We start from the raw sequence: 19,025 nt of genomic DNA, 5'->3' as shown, positions 1-19,025 counted from the left end.
AGTCATATCCCTACTTTACAGAGTTTAATCAGAGAGGTTAAGTAACTTGCCCAATAATACAGCTAGTAAGTGCAGAGCTGGGGTTTGAACAAGGTCTGTTCCACTCCAAAGTCTTGTACCAAACTGCCTTCAGGGACAGGTTTTCACGTTTTGGTGGCAGATAAAAAAAGATTCTTTTCTTTCTCTTCCTTTTCTTTTCTCTTTTCTTTCTTTTCGCTTCCCTCTCCCTATTTTTCCTTCCTTCCTCCCTCCCTCCCTCCCTTCCTTCCTTCTCTTCATCTTTCTTTTTTTTCTTTCACATCAAAATATTCTTTAATTAAAGCTCTATAATATCTCATTCATCTCACTGAGATGCATTTCTAATACATTTACTTCTTCTTTTTTAAGTTAGTGCTTTATATTTTTAGAGCAGTTTTAGATTCATAGCAAAATTGAGGGGGGACTTCCCTGGTGATCCAGTGGTTAAGACTCTATGCTCCCAGTGCAGGGGGCCTGGGTTCAATCCCTGGTCAGGGACTAAGATCCTGCATGGTGCAACTAAAGATCTCCTGTGCCACAATGAAGATCCTGCATGCAGCAACAAAGATCCTGTGGGCTGCAACTAAGATGTGGCACAGCCAAATACATTTTTTTTTTTTTTCTGGTACACGGGCCTCTCACTGTTGTAGCCTCTCCCGTTGTGGAGCACAGGCTCCGGACGCGCAGGCTCAGCGGCCATGGCTCACGGGCCTAGCCACTCCGCGGCATGTGAGATCTTCCCGGACCGGGGCACGAACCTGTGTCCCCTGCGTCGGCAGGTGGACTCTCAACCACTGCGCCACCAGGGAAGCCCCAATAAATACTTTTTTAAAAATTGAGGGGAAGGTACAGAGATTCCCCATATACCTTCTGCCCCCACACATGCGTAGCTTTCCTCATTATCAACATCCCATATTTTTAAAAATTCCTATTTATTGAGGTACAATAATTTATTCACAGTAAAATTTGCTCTTTTTAAAAAGGGATGCAGTTTGATGAATTTTGACAAATGCATGCAGTCATATACCCACCATCCTCATCAAAATATAGAATATTTTAATCACTCCAAAAACTTCCCTTGTGCTGCTTTGTAGTCAAGCGCCTTCTCCCACCCCCAGCTCCTGACAGCTACTGATCTGATTTCTGTCCTTACAGTCTTCTCTTTTCTAGAATGTCATAAATGTATCGTAATTATGCCATATGTAGCCTTTTGATCTTGCCTTATTTCTCTTTGCATCATGTTTTTGAGATTCATCCATGTTGTTGCACGTATTAAGAGTTAATTCCTTTATATTGCTAAGGAATATTCCATTGTATGGATGGACTGTAATTTGTTTATCCATTTACTGGCTGATGGACATTTGGGTGTTCAGTTTTTGGCTATTACAAATAAAGCTGCTTTGAACATTCACTTACAGATTTTTGTGTGGACAAGTATTTTAATTTCTCTTGGGTAAATACTTTAAATTCTCTTGGGAGTAGGATTGTTGGGCTGAATGGTAACTGTAAGTTTAACTTTTTAAGAAATTGCTAAACTGTCTTTCAAGATGACTGTGCCATTTGTGCTTTCCCATCAGCAACGTATGAGAGTTCTTGTTACTCAACTGTCTCACCACTCCTTGTATTATCTATTTAAAAACAATTTGGCCATTCTAGTAGGTATGTGGTCGTATCTCATTGTGGTTTTAATGTGCATTTCTCTAATGATTAATGATGTTGAGCATCTTTTCATGTGCTTATTTGCCATTTATTTGTCTTCTCTGGTGAAGTCTTTGTTCAAATCTTTCCCCATTTAAAAAATTATTTTCTAATTATTGAGTTGTAAGAGTTCTTTATAGGTCTGGCCAACTCAAAGTCTTTGCTTTTGACCATGACATGATACTAACCCCACAAAGATGATAGTAGCAGGTCTAATTGCTGAGCACGTGCTAAGCGCTGAGCTGAGTGACTTACATTTATTATCTAATAAGATTTTCAAAATTGTCGTTATCCCCCTTTTACACATGGGGAAGTTGGATCTCGGGTTATGTCACCTACTCGCTGTGTATTAGTTTCTGCATTTCAGATTACCCTAACCTTGGTGGCTTAACACAGCAAACGTTTGTTATCTTAGTTTCTGTGGGCAGGGATCCTGGAGAGGCTTAGCTGGGTCATCCTGGCCCAGGGCCTCTCGTGGGGTTGTAGTCGAGCTGCTGGTTGGGACTGCAGTCACCCCCAGGCTTGTTTGGGGAGGATCTGATTCTAAGCTTACTCTTGTGCTTGCTTGTGGGTATCAGTTCCCCACCCCACAGGCCTCTCCATAAGCTCCTCGGGTGTCCTCATGACACGGCAGCTGGCTTCCCCAGAGTGAGTGATTCTACAGCAAAAGAATGAGGGAGCACGCCCATGACAGAAGCTGTAGTCTTTAAATAACCTTCTCTCAAAGTGATGTCCCATCACATCTGCTGTATTTTATTTCCTGGGTGTGAGTCAGCAAGTCTACCCCACACTCAAGGGAGGGGGTGGTGATTAAGTTCCATGTCTTGAGTGGAGGAATATCAAAGAATTTGCGATGTATCTGGAAGCACAGCTAGTAAATAGCTAAGCTGAGATTTAAGTCCAGGGTGACTGACTTCAGACCTTGCCTCCACATTTCACAAAAGCATTTTAGCTTTTGTGTACTTTGAGTACATTCTTTGAGTACTGGGTAGAAAGAAACCTGATTCCTACCCTCTGAGGACTTTTAAGAAGTCCCTCTGAGAAAGTAAGGTAGAAATATACAAGTGGCCAAATAAAAGGAGGAAGAAGAGAAGTTGAGAGACAATGGGGCTACTTGGAGGAGTGGCCACAGGAATTCCAAGGGCCAGCTGGCTTGTGCTTTCATGAATTCAGTCCAAGTTGGCTTTCTGACAGAGCTGACTTTGAGAAACAAAGGGGTGGAGAGAGATTTGCACATTGTTCTCAGCAATTCTCAGCAGAGAACCTGTTTGCCAGCCAAACCTCCTCCCTGAAAGAAACAAGACTCTGCCTTGAGATAGCTGCAGAGGCTAAGAAGGGTGTTTTTTTCTTGTGCCATATATGCATTGATCATACTGACATACTCAAGCCAGAACAGCTAGTAGCATCATCTGGGCTCCCACACGTTCACCACCCAGCACTTTCCCTGAGGCTGGGTTGCCATGGACAACCAGGGGCTGACTCCCAGCCACTCAACGATACTCCTGCGTTACCTTGTGCTGCAGATGGCAGCAGAGAAATGAGGTTCCAGGAAGATGCAAATAAACCCTTTGGAGATGTACTGAATCTGGCACTTTTCACTGTCATTTCAGTGCAGTTGACATCTTTATTCAACTCTTTACAATGACACCAAAAAGCCATTTGGGCTGGAAGTGGGTGGCTTCCTCCTGAGTTGGTCTGTCCTGCCTTCAGAAGACAGTGTTGGAAACAAGGCTGTTGGCAGGGTGGGTAGGATGACTTCTCACCTGGGCCGGGCCCACGGATGGACACTGCTCCTCCCTCATCTCGGTCCTTTAAATGGACCCAGGCAAGACCCTGGGAAACACCCTGGGGTCCTGAAAACCCCCCGTCATTATCCCTGGAATTACTGGCGCTCACTTTCCCGTTCACAGATCATAAGCGTCCTTTTCTACCGTTTGTTGGGAATCTGTTTTAGCAGCTGCTTTAAACGGTAGCAATGATGCTGGTGTTGATCTAATAATAGAAGTTAACATTTAGTATGTGCTGTTTACCGAACGCTGTGCTAAATGCTTTATATCATTTAAGCCTCCTGACACCCATGGGAGAAACATCTTATTATCCTGATATTTTAGGTGATGGAAGCGAGCTTGGCAAGGTTAAGTGCCTGCCCAGGTTCACACAGCTAGTTAGTGACGGGGCTGGTATTTGAGCGCAGATGTGTCTGACTCCAAAGTCCGTTTCCCACTCCCGCTCTCCTCCCTGGGTCTTGCTCCCGCGCCGCTGCTTCTTCACCCCTCGTGGTCCGTGCACCTTGGCTGTCAGTCCTTGCCTGGAGCACCTGTTGCTCAGAACCTGCTGGGACAAGTCTTCTGCCTCGACCTCGACGTGCTCCTTCGGATGAATTTTTGGTGTTAGCCCTGCGGCCCCACGCACCAGGGTAAGAGAGACTCTTGCTTCCTGCCCTGGCCCGAGGGACCGACTGGCTGGGCCTGCCTTCTGCCCAGCTCACCGGTCATGGAAGAGAGTTTGGACACACACTCTACTCTTGCCTGATGAACAAGGTGTACAGAGCCTGGGTCATTCCACTCCCCTGAGTGCAGAGTCTAATGACTTAGGGTTAGGGTCCTGATGCACAAATGGGCTGGGAAGCTCTGCGCTGTTCACTTCGTGCCCTTCCCCTGGCTAGTCTCTGCTACCTGATGGCTCTCAGACACAGAGCAGTTGTCATGTTGTGAGGAGGGACCAACATGCCTGCACTGACACAGTCACACTGGTGGAGTTCAGACTCATCCAAGTGAAAGAAACAGTGTTAAATGTTTTTTTAAAAAAACCGTCTTGTTATGCTGGGAGTGAAATTTCCTTCCCAAGGAATCAGGTAGTCTTTACATGGTCTCACTAATGTCCCTAAAGTAAACGGCCATTTGGCTTTCTAAAATGAGGGTGTTTTCCTTGGGAGTGGTCCAGTAGCCATGTCCCGCACAGTCGAGTCTGGCTCACCAGTGTTGTGTCACCCAGAACTCTCCACTCACCAAGAGGTCTGCAGCCTTTAACACAGTGATGACTGAGACTTGGGGTCAGGACCCTGGGTGCCCTGCAGGGCTCCCAAGTACATTGCTGTCCTTGAGTGTGATGAGGTTATGTTTGGTCTAGCATAATTGTTAGCCTGGAACTAGTTCTTTAGTATTTTATGATTCCCATATGACCACCGGTAGTTCTTACTCAGAGTTACCTTGAAGGATAAATGTTAAACATAGTGATCATTTAATAAGCTGATTTGACTCAGTAATTTCTATTAAAGACATTACACATCTTTAGTAAAGTGGGACTTAGGGGTGTCAGGGGAAGAAAGAAATATGCCTATTGAAGTCTTTGGGCCTGAGTTTTTCTGGAAATGTCAAATGTGGGCTTGCAAGAAAGAACGGTTCAAGTCTCTTCTTGCCCTGACAAGAAGAGACTTGAGTAGCTGGAGGTTTACAGTTTCAGAGGTGTAATACATGTAGACTTTGGGGAATATTCGTTTTTGTCTAATTGGTTGCTAAAATCAGGTATCTATGGAAACAACCATCTGTTAGTAGTCAAGATAGGAAATGTATTCTTTTTATGCTGTACAATTACACAGTGATGACCGTAGTGCTCCTTGTATGATGGCTTTTTGTAAGACCTGCCATAGAAATTGGACTTCTCATGTCTACGAGAGAAGGAGAAAGTATACCTACTCCTCCCTCTGCCTTGAGCTACCTCCACATTTTCAGAAACCAATGGTCCTACCCCCACGAAACCTCATAATTGCTCTTCCCAGATTATTGTACAAGTTTGGAATTTTAGAAGTCGTCTCTCACCAGTGGTTTTATAAGCTCAAAGGCAAGTTTATTTTGAAAACCTTGTTCTGTATCTTTTTTGTCTTTCTATGCAGGTATTACTTTAACATTAAATTTTTTGCATTTCTATAATATCGCTTCTGTGTTATTATGAAAATTCTCAGAGATGAGTGCTGGATTTTCTCCAGTATGAATGTACTTCCCTACCCTGGTGGAAGATGGTTTCTGGGACATGGTTAAGTCCCCTGAAGCTTTGCCTTTTTTGTTTATAGAAGAGGTCTTGATAGCTTATGCAAAGAATAAACAGCCTTCTGGTGGTTGAGTCAAAAGATGGGAAAAGCTCTCTTTCTCTTTTTGTTTGTTTTCCTCAAATTCTGTCCCCAGAATTGTAATCTGGTGTCTAACATGTTTTAACCCAAGAAAGAGACATTCTAGCTTGTGGTTTGTTTTTTTTTTATTTAACTGTGTATTTTTTTTAATTAAAAAAATTATTTATTTATTTTTGGCTGTGTTGGGTCTTTGTTGCTGCGTGCGGGCTTTCTCTAGTTGCAGCGAGTGGGGGCCACTCTTCGTTGAGGTGTGCAGGCTTCTCATTGCGGTGGCTACTCTTGTTGCGGAGCACGGGCTCTAGGCACGCGGGCTTCAGTAGTTGTGGCACGTGGGATCAGTAGTTGTGGCTCATGGGCTCTAGAGCACAGGCTCAGTGGTTGTGGCGCACGGGCTTAGTTGCTTCACGGCATGTGTGATCTTCCTGGACCAGGGCTTGAACCCGAGTCCCCTGCGTTGGCAGGCAGATTTTTAACCACTGTGTCACCAGGGAAGCCCTGTAACTGTGTATTTTTTCATTTAACTCTTTGCATGTGGTCTTTACTATTCATTTATTCTTTATTCCAAATAAATATTTGAGTCATCACTTTTACCTGGTACCCCAGGGCCCTAAGGTTATCTTGGTGATTGAGGCAGGTACATTTTTCTGCGCTGGCAGGGCTCACTGTCTAGAAGGGAGACAAGGTTACTGGACAGTTACAGCACAGTGTGGGGCACTTTTAGTGGGAGAACCCAGGGCATATGTGCTCTCAGAAAAGGACCTGTAACTCAGCTTTGGAGGTCAGAGAGGTCCTCTTGGAGGAAGTGACGTGTAAACTGAGACCTGAAAGATAAGCAGGTGTTGGGGGGGGGGATCAGATGGGGGAAGAGTGTTTCAAGGAGAGGGTGTTGGGTACTTGATGTCACTGCATAAAGAAAACTAAAAACTAGTTTTATTCCCAGTTAGCCCCAAAATCAGATTTCAAAGAAAATCCTTGTAATGGTTTGACTTCATTTCAACTTTACCAACTCAAAACCAGAAAGACAGTACAAGTTCTAGGTATGTTTATGAATGCGGGTCATTCAGCCCTGGAGGAATAAGTTGGGCATTGTCTGAAGTTTGCCAAGAGGCTGTGTTCATTAACATCCCCCTTGAACTGTTCATGGATGCCTATCTAAGCAAAGAATTACAGATGGGAAGGAATGTAGAATTCTGCATCTCTCTGAAAAGGGCTGCTCTTGACACAGGGCAGTGGACCTTCTGAGCAGAGGAAAGTCAAATGCAGAACATTTATTTATGGAGGCACCAACGGCTCTAAGTCTGGACTATGTGTCCTGGGTTCCTTTGGCATGTTCCAGAAGTCAGAACGGAATTCTGAGTTTTTGAACATTGGTCACTTACATTCGGTCACAGAAGTGCTATAGACTAACTCTGATGACTAGTGACCACCCACATGGGCAGTAGGTGAGCCTGAATCTAGAATCTTGGGTCATAAATAATTGATCTTGAGCAATGATTGTCAGCCCTATACCTGTCTCCCTATATGGTGGATAATGTTCAGCTGCACTCACAGATTTTGATCATCACTTTTCTCCCCAGAAATGCTTTGCAGGGAAGCAAAGATCACTATGATAATTATAACGGCAGAAATGGTTGATGGCACATCATCAGGAAATCTCTATGTTTGTGGGTTAAAACAGGGGTTGTCAAAGTATGACTCTTGGAAATGCAGCATCAGCATCAACTGGGAACTTGTTAGAAATGCATATTTTCAGTCCCGCTTCAGACCTACTGACTCAGAAACTCTGTGGGGTAGGGCCCAGCAATTTGTGTCTCAGCAAGCCCTCAAGGAGATTCTGATGCACGCTGAAGTTTGAGAACCATTGTGGTAAATAAGACAAGCCACAGATAATGAGAAGATCCTGTGACTTACGTTGATTGTCTGCCTGTGACTTTATCCCGTTCTCTCCACTTAAGGCAACTTGGAATGAGTGAGTGAGAGTGAAGTCATTGTGGGGACAGCCATGAATCTGTAGACTTACTGACATATGTAAACTATTGTTAACTTTGGTGCTTTAATTTTTATTTATTAATAACACATGACAAAAGTCACAGCAATGGGGATACCACAGTAAACTGCTGAAGTTCTGTTGCTGCAGGCAGAACAGTGGCTTTCATTGTTTTTTAAAATACTACATCCTACGCTAAGAAATATGTTTAAATTGCTCTCTAGGAGATACATACATGTGTGTATAACCAGAACAAATATTTCATGAAATAACATCCTTACTATATTTTCTGTGCTGTTCTATTAAAAAGTATGCTGGTTGAAACCCGTTAAATTCATCTAGTGACCCACCAATGAAATGTGACCTGCAGTTTGAAAAACACGGTGTAGTGAGCTGTCCTGGCATAGACCCTGTCTCTGGAGCAGGAGAGAGGTGGGGCTGCACTCACTCCTGTGTTAGGTGCACTTGGCTCTCAAGTCTCTCTTCTGCTGCTCTTAGCTGTGTGACCTTGGGCAATTTACCTATGTTCTCTGAGCTTTACTTTCCTGACCTGTCAATGTGGACGATAATATCTACCTTGCAGAGTTGTGGTGACAAACAAATGACAATATACTTCACAAGATGACTGGCAGTGGTAGCTACTACCTTACCTGTGGAAATAATACTATAGCACTGTTTTTTCAGAACATCATCAGTTACATGCATTTTTGTGGTGACCACCACAAAGCGGTGTTTTACAAATTTTTTTCCCATACTGCAGTGAATAAGTGTTCCCTATAATCTATGCATTCAGAAATATTTTTGAATAAATTTTATCTTAGCATCCAAATTCTGTACTCTATTCCAAAATATATGCATATTTTGATATATAAATGGTAATATTTTATTTTGATTTAAAATTTAGTCCCCTTGCCCCCAATGCTTAAGGACACTCAGATTGCAAAAGATGCCCCAAGTGGCTATACCCCCAACACAGCCCTGAGCAGGGGCACTTGGGAAGTGTAGACTTTATGGTTGTGTTTCTGTGGGAAGATGCTCTTTAGGCTTTTCTTGAATGTTCAGACCTGTTGGTGATTAGGGGCAGCACCTTCACGTATGTAGCTCTGTAAACTGGCATCTCAGATCATCCACGGACCCTGGGCAGTGAGCATGTGGACGTAACAGGGATTGATGACCCATGAATCTGGATGTTGGGGAGACCCAGCTAATGTCCACTTGTCTTTCTGGAGGTCATGATCGTGGTTGGCGGCCAGGCACCCAAGGCCATCCGCAGTGTGGAGTGCTATGATTTTGAGGAGGACCGGTGGGATCAGATTGCTGAGCTCCCCTCCAGGAGATGCAGAGCAGGTGAGCCGCACTGCCTCCCGGTGTGCAGGCTGCCTTTCCACTCCGCCCCACCCCTGCCACCACCGCAGGTCTCTACTGGGTGCCACAGTCCTGCTCCTTGTTTCCAAAAACATCTGTGCATTCCACACTCCCTTCCTTTCCCTTCCCCACCTGCACAGTTCCTAGCTGCACCTTCTGGGGTCAGTTCTCATGTGCTTAGGAACTTCAGGCTAATCCAAGTACTTGCTTGAATCAAACAAAACTAGAAATGCAAATGTGAGAAGAAATCCAGTGAGTCCCATAGTGACTTCCAAATATCTAAAGTTGGAGATCACCTTCTATGGTGAATTATTTACATGCCTGCCTCGTTCCCCCATTGTCACTCATTAACGTGAGTCATCAGCCGTCTGAGATGACCTTGATGCCTTGGTTTCCTGTGCCTCAGGTGTGGTGTTCATGGCTGGCCACGTGTACGCCGTGGGCGGGTTCAATGGTTCACTGCGTGTGCGGACAGTGGACGTGTATGACGGGGTGAAGGACCAGTGGACCTCCATCGCCAGTATGCAGGAGCGCCGGAGCACGCTGGGAGCAGCTGTGCTCAATGACCTGCTCTACGCCGTCGGGGGCTTTGATGGCAGTACTGGTAGGTCCCGGACTCAGTCCCCATCCAGCCTAGGACACACCTTCCATGCAACCCTGGCTTGGTCAGCCATTTCTTGGGCCAACTGCTGGTCCCTCTGTAGCTACTGCCCCAAGAACATACCCATCCTTCCTCCTCTCCCAGCTTGCGTGTCAGAGGCACACCTTCCTACACACAGAATATGTAACTGCCCACGTGCTGTCATTTCTAGGGGTCTAGGAAGGACCCCACCCTCAGAAGAGGCCCTTTTCTCCTTTCCAGTGTCTGTTAACCCATTTATTCCGGAGATGAGCCTTAGAGCAAGCTCAGCTGGAGGGTGTCTTAGAACTGTGGTCTGAACCCTCCTCTGAACAGATGAGGGAGCTATGGTTCAGCTATGGGAAGAGACCTGGCTCAGGTCACACAGTCTTTGCCCATTGCCCTTTCTACTGCCCCACCAAAGCTGTGCAAGGTTGTGCCACTGCAGAAGCGTCCCCTTGCTCCTGGCTTTCATCTAGCTCCAAAGTGAGAATCAGAAACTACTAGTGGACATGGACTTGGAGAGATTATCTCCAGGTGGATGTCTCTGTTGACAGCAACTCTGTTAAACTAAAGTGATATCTTTTGGCCCCCAGTGACAGGAAAAACAATATATTTTACCTCCCTGAAATTTCATTTGTGTCTTCACCAATTGGTAACCTTTTTCAGCCTTCTCTTTGCCTGTTTCATTAATTCCAAGATCTGTAGCCCCTCCAGAGGCTGCTTCTAGTGAGTGGGAACTGGGAATAAAGAGAACAAAGGATAGTGGGGCATTGTTTCTTTTAGGCATTGCTTTTGGCTGCTAGTAGAAAACCTGATTAAACTGTGGCTTAAACAAATGAGAGCTTTTGCTTTGTTCATGAAACAAGAAATTCAGAGGTTGGCAGTTGCCACCTTCGTCCAGTTGCTCAAGGATACTGGGGCCAAGTTCCTGAAGAGTCTTTTGGACTTATCCTCATGGTCACAAGGTGGCTGTTATATCCAGCCAACACATTTGTGTTCCAGGTAGCAAGAAGCAGGAAGGGGGGTGGGGGCTTATCAGAAAAGCAAAGGCTGTTTCAGAGATCCTGCTTAGATTGCATTGACTTGGTCACCCACAGCTCCAAGGGATTCTGGAAAGGCAAGTTTTCAGATTTCCAGCCTCTAAAATAGAGGAAGACAAGGGAAAAGAGGGATCGAATAGGTGTTCAGCGAGGCAACCTCAGGTATTTATTCCATTCTGTCGGTTTTATGGTTTACGTTATACCCCTGGGCCTCTCACAGCCCACCCTCTAGGTCAGGTCTTAGTGGTCCCCTCAGGCAGACACAGTGCAGATGTGTTTAGGGAGGTGCCACGGGCTGCACAGTGAGGCAGAGGTAGTGCTGAGTCATACACCCAGGTTTCCAGCCCCCGGGTCTGCACTGTTCCCCCATCCTCACTGTTCGCACAGCAGGGTGAGGCCTGGCACCATAGAAACCTCATGAGTCTCTTGTCTCCCAGGCCTGGCGTCAGTGGAAGCCTATAGCTACAAGACCAACGAGTGGTTCTTCGTGGCCCCAATGAACACACGGCGGAGCAGTGTGGGCGTGGGTGTCGTAGAGGGTAAGGAGCGGCAGTGGGTGGTGGCCTGTTCCTGCCCTGGCCCCTGGGCCTTCTCCTGGTGTCCTGACTCTATTCCTCCCGTTACTGCTGAGTCTGGTACTAGTATCCTGATGAGCGGATGAGAAGAATTGAGACTCAGAAAGGTGAAGCTACGGGCCCAAGGCTAGAAAGTGGGTGAGCTGGGTTGGGGGGCGTGGGAGGAGCCTAGAGGGGAGATGCTTGCCTGTTGCTTTGGCCACTTGTCTCTATTACGAGTTGGAGAATCCAGAGTCAAGATATAACCCAGGAGTATAATGTGGAGGGGGTGAGAGTCAATTGTTTGTTTAATTTTGTCCTCATGTTCACATGTTAAGCATTATTAACAGAGCCCCGGGTGAGGTGGGCACCTTTCCCCAGTCCTGATTAGTCACTACAAGGCAGGTTGGTGGGTCCTGCTCTAGTCAGGAAAGGTGTGTGCGGTGAGACAGGAGCGAATGGCGAGGTCTGGGGCCTGTTTAGACAGTGCACTGTAGTTTTTAAATGGTTTTCATCTCCAATTTCTCATTTTGTTCCTAAAACTCTCCTGAAGGAGATGGGCAGGACTTAGCTTTTCTCCGTTCTCCAGAAGGGGAAACTGGTCCCAGAGGGGTAATCAATGTGCCCCGTGCTAGTAAATAGCACAGCCACTCCTTGAACCCAGGTCTTCTAACCCCCAACTCAGACCATTAGCAAATGCTAATAGAGAGACATTTTAGAAATATGTATGAATTCAACGTATTAAAGCATAGAGTATTATTTGGACTAAAATGCTGTACTTTGCAGGACAACACTGATTCATTAGCCTGTCCTGAAGTGGGAATTTAGCTGGAAATCTGTGCATTCACACATGTACACAGGCATTTTCTATGTCACGTGCACACACAACACATACACATGCTTCGGGGAGAGTGTAATGTGCGGTGAGTTAGACATTAATATAAGGATTCTTTTCTCTCGCTGCATTTCTTGGTCCATACCAGTATTATGTGGTTTAAATTTTAATTTAAAAGTATATTGTTCTAACATACTGAATGAGTCATCTTAGTGAGTGCAAGGATTTTTGTCCTCCTACTGAGATAAAATTGTTTCTTGCAATCTCATCCTCCCATTGGAACAGAAGTTGATTTGTCTGCCAAATGCAAGTGCTTTGTCTAGCCACCTTCCCATTTCCCCCCTTTTTCCTTAGCCAGGAATATCAAACAATAGAGTTGGGGTTAAAAATAGCGTATGCCTGAAAGGAGAAACATTGAGTGGGTATTTTTTCAGCTGATGGCAGAGTTGGAATGGTTGATGGGGGTTAGAGGAGATACCTTCCTGGTACTCATTTGAAATACTCCCCTTGACAGAGCCTTCTGCGAGCATGTTCTGTGTGGCAGAAGTGCTGTGTGGTAGCATGCCCTGTTGACCCGGAGGACAGACTGGGGATTTATTGATCTCGTCCAACCTGAATCTGAAGCTCTTTCGGCTGAGAGTCACCCTGGGGCAGCAGAGTCTAATGGACAGCTTTGGTGAGAATGTCCAGGGAGGATCTTAAGTGGACGCTCCTTCCTCGTGGCCCTGAAGATACAGCTCCGCACGCTGTCTGCACAGAACCTGCCTCCCTCTCATCGTCTCCTTACCGTGGCTACATAGCCTAAATAACACTGGGGAAAAAAGGAAGAAAATCAGGGTCATCTGCTACTGGCTGCCTTGAAGAATCTCTACGTGGGAAGAGGGACAGTGAGGCTGGGAGATGAGGCAGAAGCTCCCCGCAGAGCGGAGGTCATGTGTTACAGAGACTGGGGTTGCCCTCAGGAGCTTCTCTTCTCCTCCCCGCCCCAGGCCTGTCTCCTCCCTAGTGATGGACAGCTGGCTGGGCAGGTGATTACCTCTGAGCCAGCACACACCATGAGAGTAGCCTGGGTCCTGGGGGAGCTCTGAGTCAGGATTTTGCCCTCCGGCTTAGGCAAGGGCAGAGTCAGGAGGAGGTGTCCCTTTCTTCTAGAAGGGCTGGTTGAGAGGGCTGTGGGGGCAGAACACAAACCCAGGCTCAATGATAGAAGAAGAAATAATTTTACATCTGATGCAGCAAACGTCCTGATGGTACAACATAGTTCTGAGCCTGAGAATCTCTTTCTAACTTAAAATGATTGTAGATTTTTCACATACTGGTTGTACTCTTGGTACCTCTCCATTAAGAAAGCACATAGTGACCATAAAAATCTTTTGATTGAGTAACCCTGTTAAGTAGATTTGCATCTGGTGGTGTTTATTTAGTCTGTAGCTAGTGTTTAAGATCCTTATTATAATTCCAGGGTCCCCCCATAGGACTGAGACCCCAGGTGAGGTAGGACACCCACACCCAACACACACATACACCCCACACACACACGAGACCTTCCCACTGTATTCTAAGACTACATGTTAAACCCAAATGTTTGAATCTCTCTCTGAGATCATTCAAATACCAATTTCCTTCCCCCTTGCCCGACCTCACCGCCATCCTCAGAACAAACTGTTGCTCTTTGATAGCCGTTTATGGTATTTTATTTTTAAAATAGGTGATGGTGCTTCAGGGGTCTTGTGCATGGCTCAGAGATTGCAAGGGGGTCTGCAGATAAGTTCCAGCCAACCCATCCCACAGTGCACACAGAGCACTCCATTCACACGTTCTGCCTGCCTGGGTTGTGGACAGAGTACAAAACATGGAGGAGACAATGTTTGGGTTCTTGTTGGAGAATATTTTTCCTTATTTGTTCTGTCTGCTGTTGTGAGCCTTTACCCAGAAAGTCTGCCTGTCTGGCTGCACCTGGGGCCCTCAAGCTTTCCATCTCTCCGGTGCCTTGTTCTGGAGAAGATCTAATGAGTTCACTAGGAAGAATATGTTGATCCCCAGTGACAGCAGGCCATCGCTTTGCACTGGCTGTTTGGGGTGTGCTTTTTGAGAAAGAGGTTCAGTCAGTACTGCTTTGAGGAGGAACTCAGGGCTTAAGAGGAAGTAGGAGACAGAGTCGTGAAGCATGCTTACCCTGGTTGGGGAGGGAGTCGTGGTCTTCCTGGGGGAGGGGGTCCTGAACCCTGATGGAGGTGAGGGTGCCCCGGTGGGTTACAAGTGGAGTTTCCGCCACGCTCCAGTTCTGTGCGAGTCTGAAGCACCACCCTCAGCCACTTTGTCTGTTCCAGGGAAGCTATATGCCGTTGGGGGTTATGATGGGGCTTCCCGCCAGTGCCTGAGCACCGTGGAGCAGTACAACCCAGCGACCAATGAGTGGACATACGTGGCAGACATGAGCACTCGTCGCAGCGGCGCAGGTATGGTGTGTGTGTGGGGGGGCGAGGTCAGGGGGCAAGCTGTGTCTGATCTCACAGGTGGGTCTGGAGGCCAAGAGCTTAACATTCTACCTTATTTTCCCTCCCTCTTCTCTCCATTCAGTGTATATAATCCCACTTGCATCTTTGCAGCTGACAGAAGCACTTAGGAGTTAACCCTTCTCGGGGGGGGGGGTCCCTTTGGTAGAGAATAGATGAGACCATATTCCCTTCATCGTCATCTCTTCCATTTCTTTGGAGGTGTCTGCATCTCTTGAAAAGTGAAGCTTGCTATGTGCCAGGTGCTGTCCTAATAAGCACTTTCTATGCCTCATTTTATTTAATCCTCTTCACAGCCCTGCAAGGTAGACACGACATAACTCCACTTAACAGATTTAGAAAGTAAGTCAACCAGGGGCTGAGTAATTAGCCCAAGGTCGTATCATTAGTCACTGGCAAAGTTGGGATTCCTACTCAGGTTTGTTGCATTTTAAAGTTAGATTTTTTGGACCCCAGATTATCAGAGTCTCATTCTCATGAAGTAGTGTGACAAGCATGGCTGTCCCAGTCTTCCTTGGAAAAGCTAAACTTGCCTGTCTCTGTCTTGGGGGCTGAAAGCCAAGCTATTAGTGTTAATATCTGGAGATAAACTTATGTCTCCCCCCAACTTTTCTTCACTTCAGCCCCCTCCCCCGCATGGGAGGAGAATAAATCCCCACATGGGGCCCACTTCCGCCTCCTGTGGGAAGGCCAGGAGCTGTGTGGTCGTTTGGGATTTTCCAGGAAGTGGAGCAACAGCCCCTTCTTCCCTGCTTTGTCTGCCCCATCATCTAGGGGCCCAGAGGAAAGGGTCTGGGAGGGCAGATGGAGGCGCTGGAGGCCGGGCATTGGCTCTCTGCCCCCGGTTCCTGTGGGAGTGGTGACTGATGACCAACCTGGCTGGCAGGAAGGCCATGTGACTTCTGGGAAGGGAAGCCACAACTGGGAGCTTTTCCCCACCATGTTATTACTTTATCTTTCTTTTTGTATTTTTGAAGATTGAGTTGTGATCTCATTTTATACAACCAAACACATGACCACTTCCTTAGTATTCCTTAAAAATTATGCTACTTTAATATTTTCCAAGAACCACTGTATGCTCACTGGTTAGAAAAGAAAATGCTCTATGATTCCATTTAAGAAACATTTGTGTTTGGAAGGCTATTTTTAGGGAGCTTGTCTCTGCTGATCCCAGCAGGTTGGCCCTTCCTGAACGTGCAGCAAATGCGTGGAAGTCAGGAGGGCTGGATCTTGGTTCTGGGTCTGCTCGAATGTCCCTGTGGTCTTGGCCTCTGATTCCTCAGATGTGAAATGAGTGGGTTGCAATAGGTGTTACCTAGGGCCCAGTTCAATTCACAGATCCTCTGGTTCTCCTGCCATCATAGGGCTCTTTTAGTAGTTTTGGTTTACGGTACTGGTAGAGTCTTCTTTGTATTTCCTGGAAATCCTGTGTGTGACTTGAGGTGTGCAAGAAAGTGTTCAAAGCCCAAGGAGGCAGGGACAGCTCAGCGGGAGTGGAGCAGCACACTGAGGTCTGTGGCTGTTTCTAGGAGTGCCTCAAGCAGAAAGTGTGGAGGGCCAGCTCCGGACAGAGCCACGAGCACAGACCCACCTTAGAAAGTTCAGGCTCATCTTGTGGACGGAGCTGCCTTTGGAGGCCTTGCTGCTCTGTCTCTGTCAGGCTGCCCAGGGGTTATTGCTGAGTGGAGATCACTGGGGCTGCTCATGCCTCTCACGAGGCACAGTGACCTTGATTTAAGGGGTGGTATCTCTCCCGGAGGTGGGTTCTTTCCTCAGGTCACTGTCAGTGCTCTGGCCTCAGGCTCCCAGGGCAGCCTTTCTTTAGTGCTTCACATCCCTAAGATTTGGAGAAGCCTCACATATGGAGTTGGGAACCCACATACTCGTCCTGGTAGGTGTTCTTTGGTGGCTAAAGACCCAGAGACCCTGGCAGCAGGGACTCCCGTGGCTCTAGGTCCAGGAAAGCTCTGTGTGAACATTGGCAGAGGAGGCTGCAGAAGGGCACTGGTGCCCCTGAATGCCTGGAAGGCTGCTTGCTTCCTCAGCAGGGTGTGGGCAGTGCTAGCAGATGGCTGTGAGGAAAAGAGGCCATTTCTGGGTCCCAGCATGTGCTAGTTCCTCCTGCACATGGAGGTGAGGAAGGCGAGGCAGCTTGGGAACACACTGAATTTTATTTAACTCAGGTCCGTAAGATAGCCACTGTCGATACACCACCACCATCTGCTGTTAGTTTAGGGCAACTGCGAGGAGCCATTTGCACACCTGCATAATTGCTGGTGGGATTTTACACATCTTGTCATTCAGACAGTATTTGTTGAGAACCTACTACGTACCGTCACGCACAGGGAAACAGTCATGATAAGACAAACATGGTTCTTGTCCATAGGAAGTTTATATTCTGGAAATCTAGTCCTTGGGTCTGAAACCTGGCTGCACATTCCAATCACCTGAGGTACCTTTCCTGATTCCTGACCAGTGTCTCTGGGAGTGAGGTTGTGGAATCTGTGTTTTCAAAAATTCCCCAGCTAATTGAGCTGTCCACGCAGTGGAGTAGTCTGTGGTCCAATGGAACTACCGATCTAGTCCAGCTCCCTCACTATGCAGTTGGAATACTGAGGCCCCGAAAGGGAAGCACCACCTGGCGGGCAGGTTAGAGACACAGGTCCAGAACCCAGGTGTCCCGGCCACCACATCAGCTGCTCTTTTTAGGCCCTCGGGCTTTCTGGATTTTATTTCCTTGACATCCTCTAGATGTTAAAAGGTTATGGTAAAACCTGTAAATGATGCAGTCCTGGCCCTCAGCTCAGGCTTACCACCATCGTGAGTGATTCAGTGCCCCTCTGCCATCTAAGGAGGAGAGCACGGGGGCAGAAAGAACAGCTTCTGCTTCAAGACAAGCAGGGAGGCCTCAGCAATAATGATCTCAGTGCACCTGCTGTGTAGTTTCCATTTCAACTCTTTTTACTGCACGCACACACAAACACACACCTATATATATTATATATATAATATTTATTTTTATGTGTCTGAATAGAAATGAGGTTATATTTGCTTTATATTTGGCGGTTTTCAAGTTGATTTTATGAGGCAGGTAGGTGTCATTATATTTGTTTTATAGACGAGGACCCTGAGTTCCAGGGAGACAAAACAGCACTCCCCCTGTCACCCTGCCGGTGATGGCTGCCCAAGACTGGACTCTAGGCCTCCTGGTTTCTGGTCGCTGCAGCCAGCCTGAGACTGGAACTCTGTGCTCTGCCTTTCAGGCGTTGGGGTCCTCAGCGGGCAGCTGTATGCCACAGGTGGGCACGATGGGCCCTTGGTGAGGAAGAGTGTCGAGGTTTACGATCCTGGAACAAACACCTGGAAGCAGGTGGCAGACATGAACATGTGCCGGCGCAATGCAGGTAATATGACTGCTCCCTGCTTCTCTCCTTCCGGGGGAGGTTGTGGGTGTTTTCTCCCTGCAAACACTAGCTCTAAAAGAGGGCCAGAGGGGAGAGGCTCCCAGGGCCTGGGGCTGAGCTTGTACCCTGAGTAGGGAGTGTCCATTTGCTGGGCAGGGGAGAGCTTGGAACCCACAAAGCTAGCCACGAGGCGCCTCACAGGGCCCCCTCTTAGATGCAGAGGGTTCCTTCCCTCCCAGTGGAGGATGATGACTTTCACTGCACATAGATGGACACAGACCCAGAAGAGCCTCTGGTTGCCATCTGTGCCCCCAGCCCAGTGGCTTTGTTGGGTAGCTAAGCATAGGGCTGTGTGGACAGTGTCAGACAATCATACTTGGTTCTATCTTTTCTTTGCCAGTGTCTGGCTATGGGAACCTCTCACCTCCCACCAGAAACCAATTTCCCTCCTTTCAAGGGTATCCATGAAAGGATTCATGATCCATTCTCCAATAGGACCACTTTCCTTATTCCCTTCTTTGTATTTTCTGTCTCTCCTTCCCTTCCCTTCCCTCCCCCTTTTCCTTCCTGTAGGAGTGGTTTTCCTTAGAGTGTTTAGATTTTTTATGCCTGGAGCCTGACATCCCTATTAAACCATTTCCTTTTAGAACTTTGCCCTATGGGTTGTGTCCTATGTTGGTATATCTTGCTTTATGCCTTCTTACTCTATCATAGTGTTGGCTTAGCCCAATTTCCCAGGCTGGAAATACAAGCAGGTGACTTTCAGGCAGACTTATTTCCTTTATACTCAAATTACCTGCTTGCTAAACCCATTTGCAGCTGACTTGTTGAAAACGTAAACAAGAAAAAGAGGGGAGTTT

General features: G+C 46.9%; 1 protein-coding gene across 1 annotated transcript in view; it reads left to right on the top strand.

Moving 5' to 3' along the window:
- The window catches only part of KLHL3 (kelch like family member 3), a 110,651-nt gene that overhangs the window by 83,180 nt on the left and 8,446 nt on the right, over positions 1 to 19,025 (top strand). Inside the window, exons 9-13 of the mRNA XM_029218957.1 lie at positions 9,059 to 9,176; positions 9,601 to 9,798; positions 11,294 to 11,395; positions 14,576 to 14,704; positions 18,025 to 18,165. Of these exons, the coding sequence (XP_029074790.1) occupies positions 9,059 to 9,176; positions 9,601 to 9,798; positions 11,294 to 11,395; positions 14,576 to 14,704; positions 18,025 to 18,165 (688 nt within the window). The remainder of the gene's footprint in view (positions 1 to 9,058; positions 9,177 to 9,600; positions 9,799 to 11,293; positions 11,396 to 14,575; positions 14,705 to 18,024; positions 18,166 to 19,025) is intronic.

The sequence above is a fragment of the Monodon monoceros genome, unplaced genomic scaffold (genome assembly GCF_005190385.1).
Source record: "Monodon monoceros isolate NGI ecotype Baffin Bay Population unplaced genomic scaffold, NGI_Narwhal_1 Super_Scaffold_12, whole genome shotgun sequence".
Classification (NCBI taxonomy): domain Eukaryota; kingdom Metazoa; phylum Chordata; class Mammalia; order Artiodactyla; family Monodontidae; genus Monodon; species Monodon monoceros.
The sequence above is the reverse complement of the archived record's forward strand: the minus strand, read 5'-3'. Positions and strand labels throughout refer to the sequence as shown.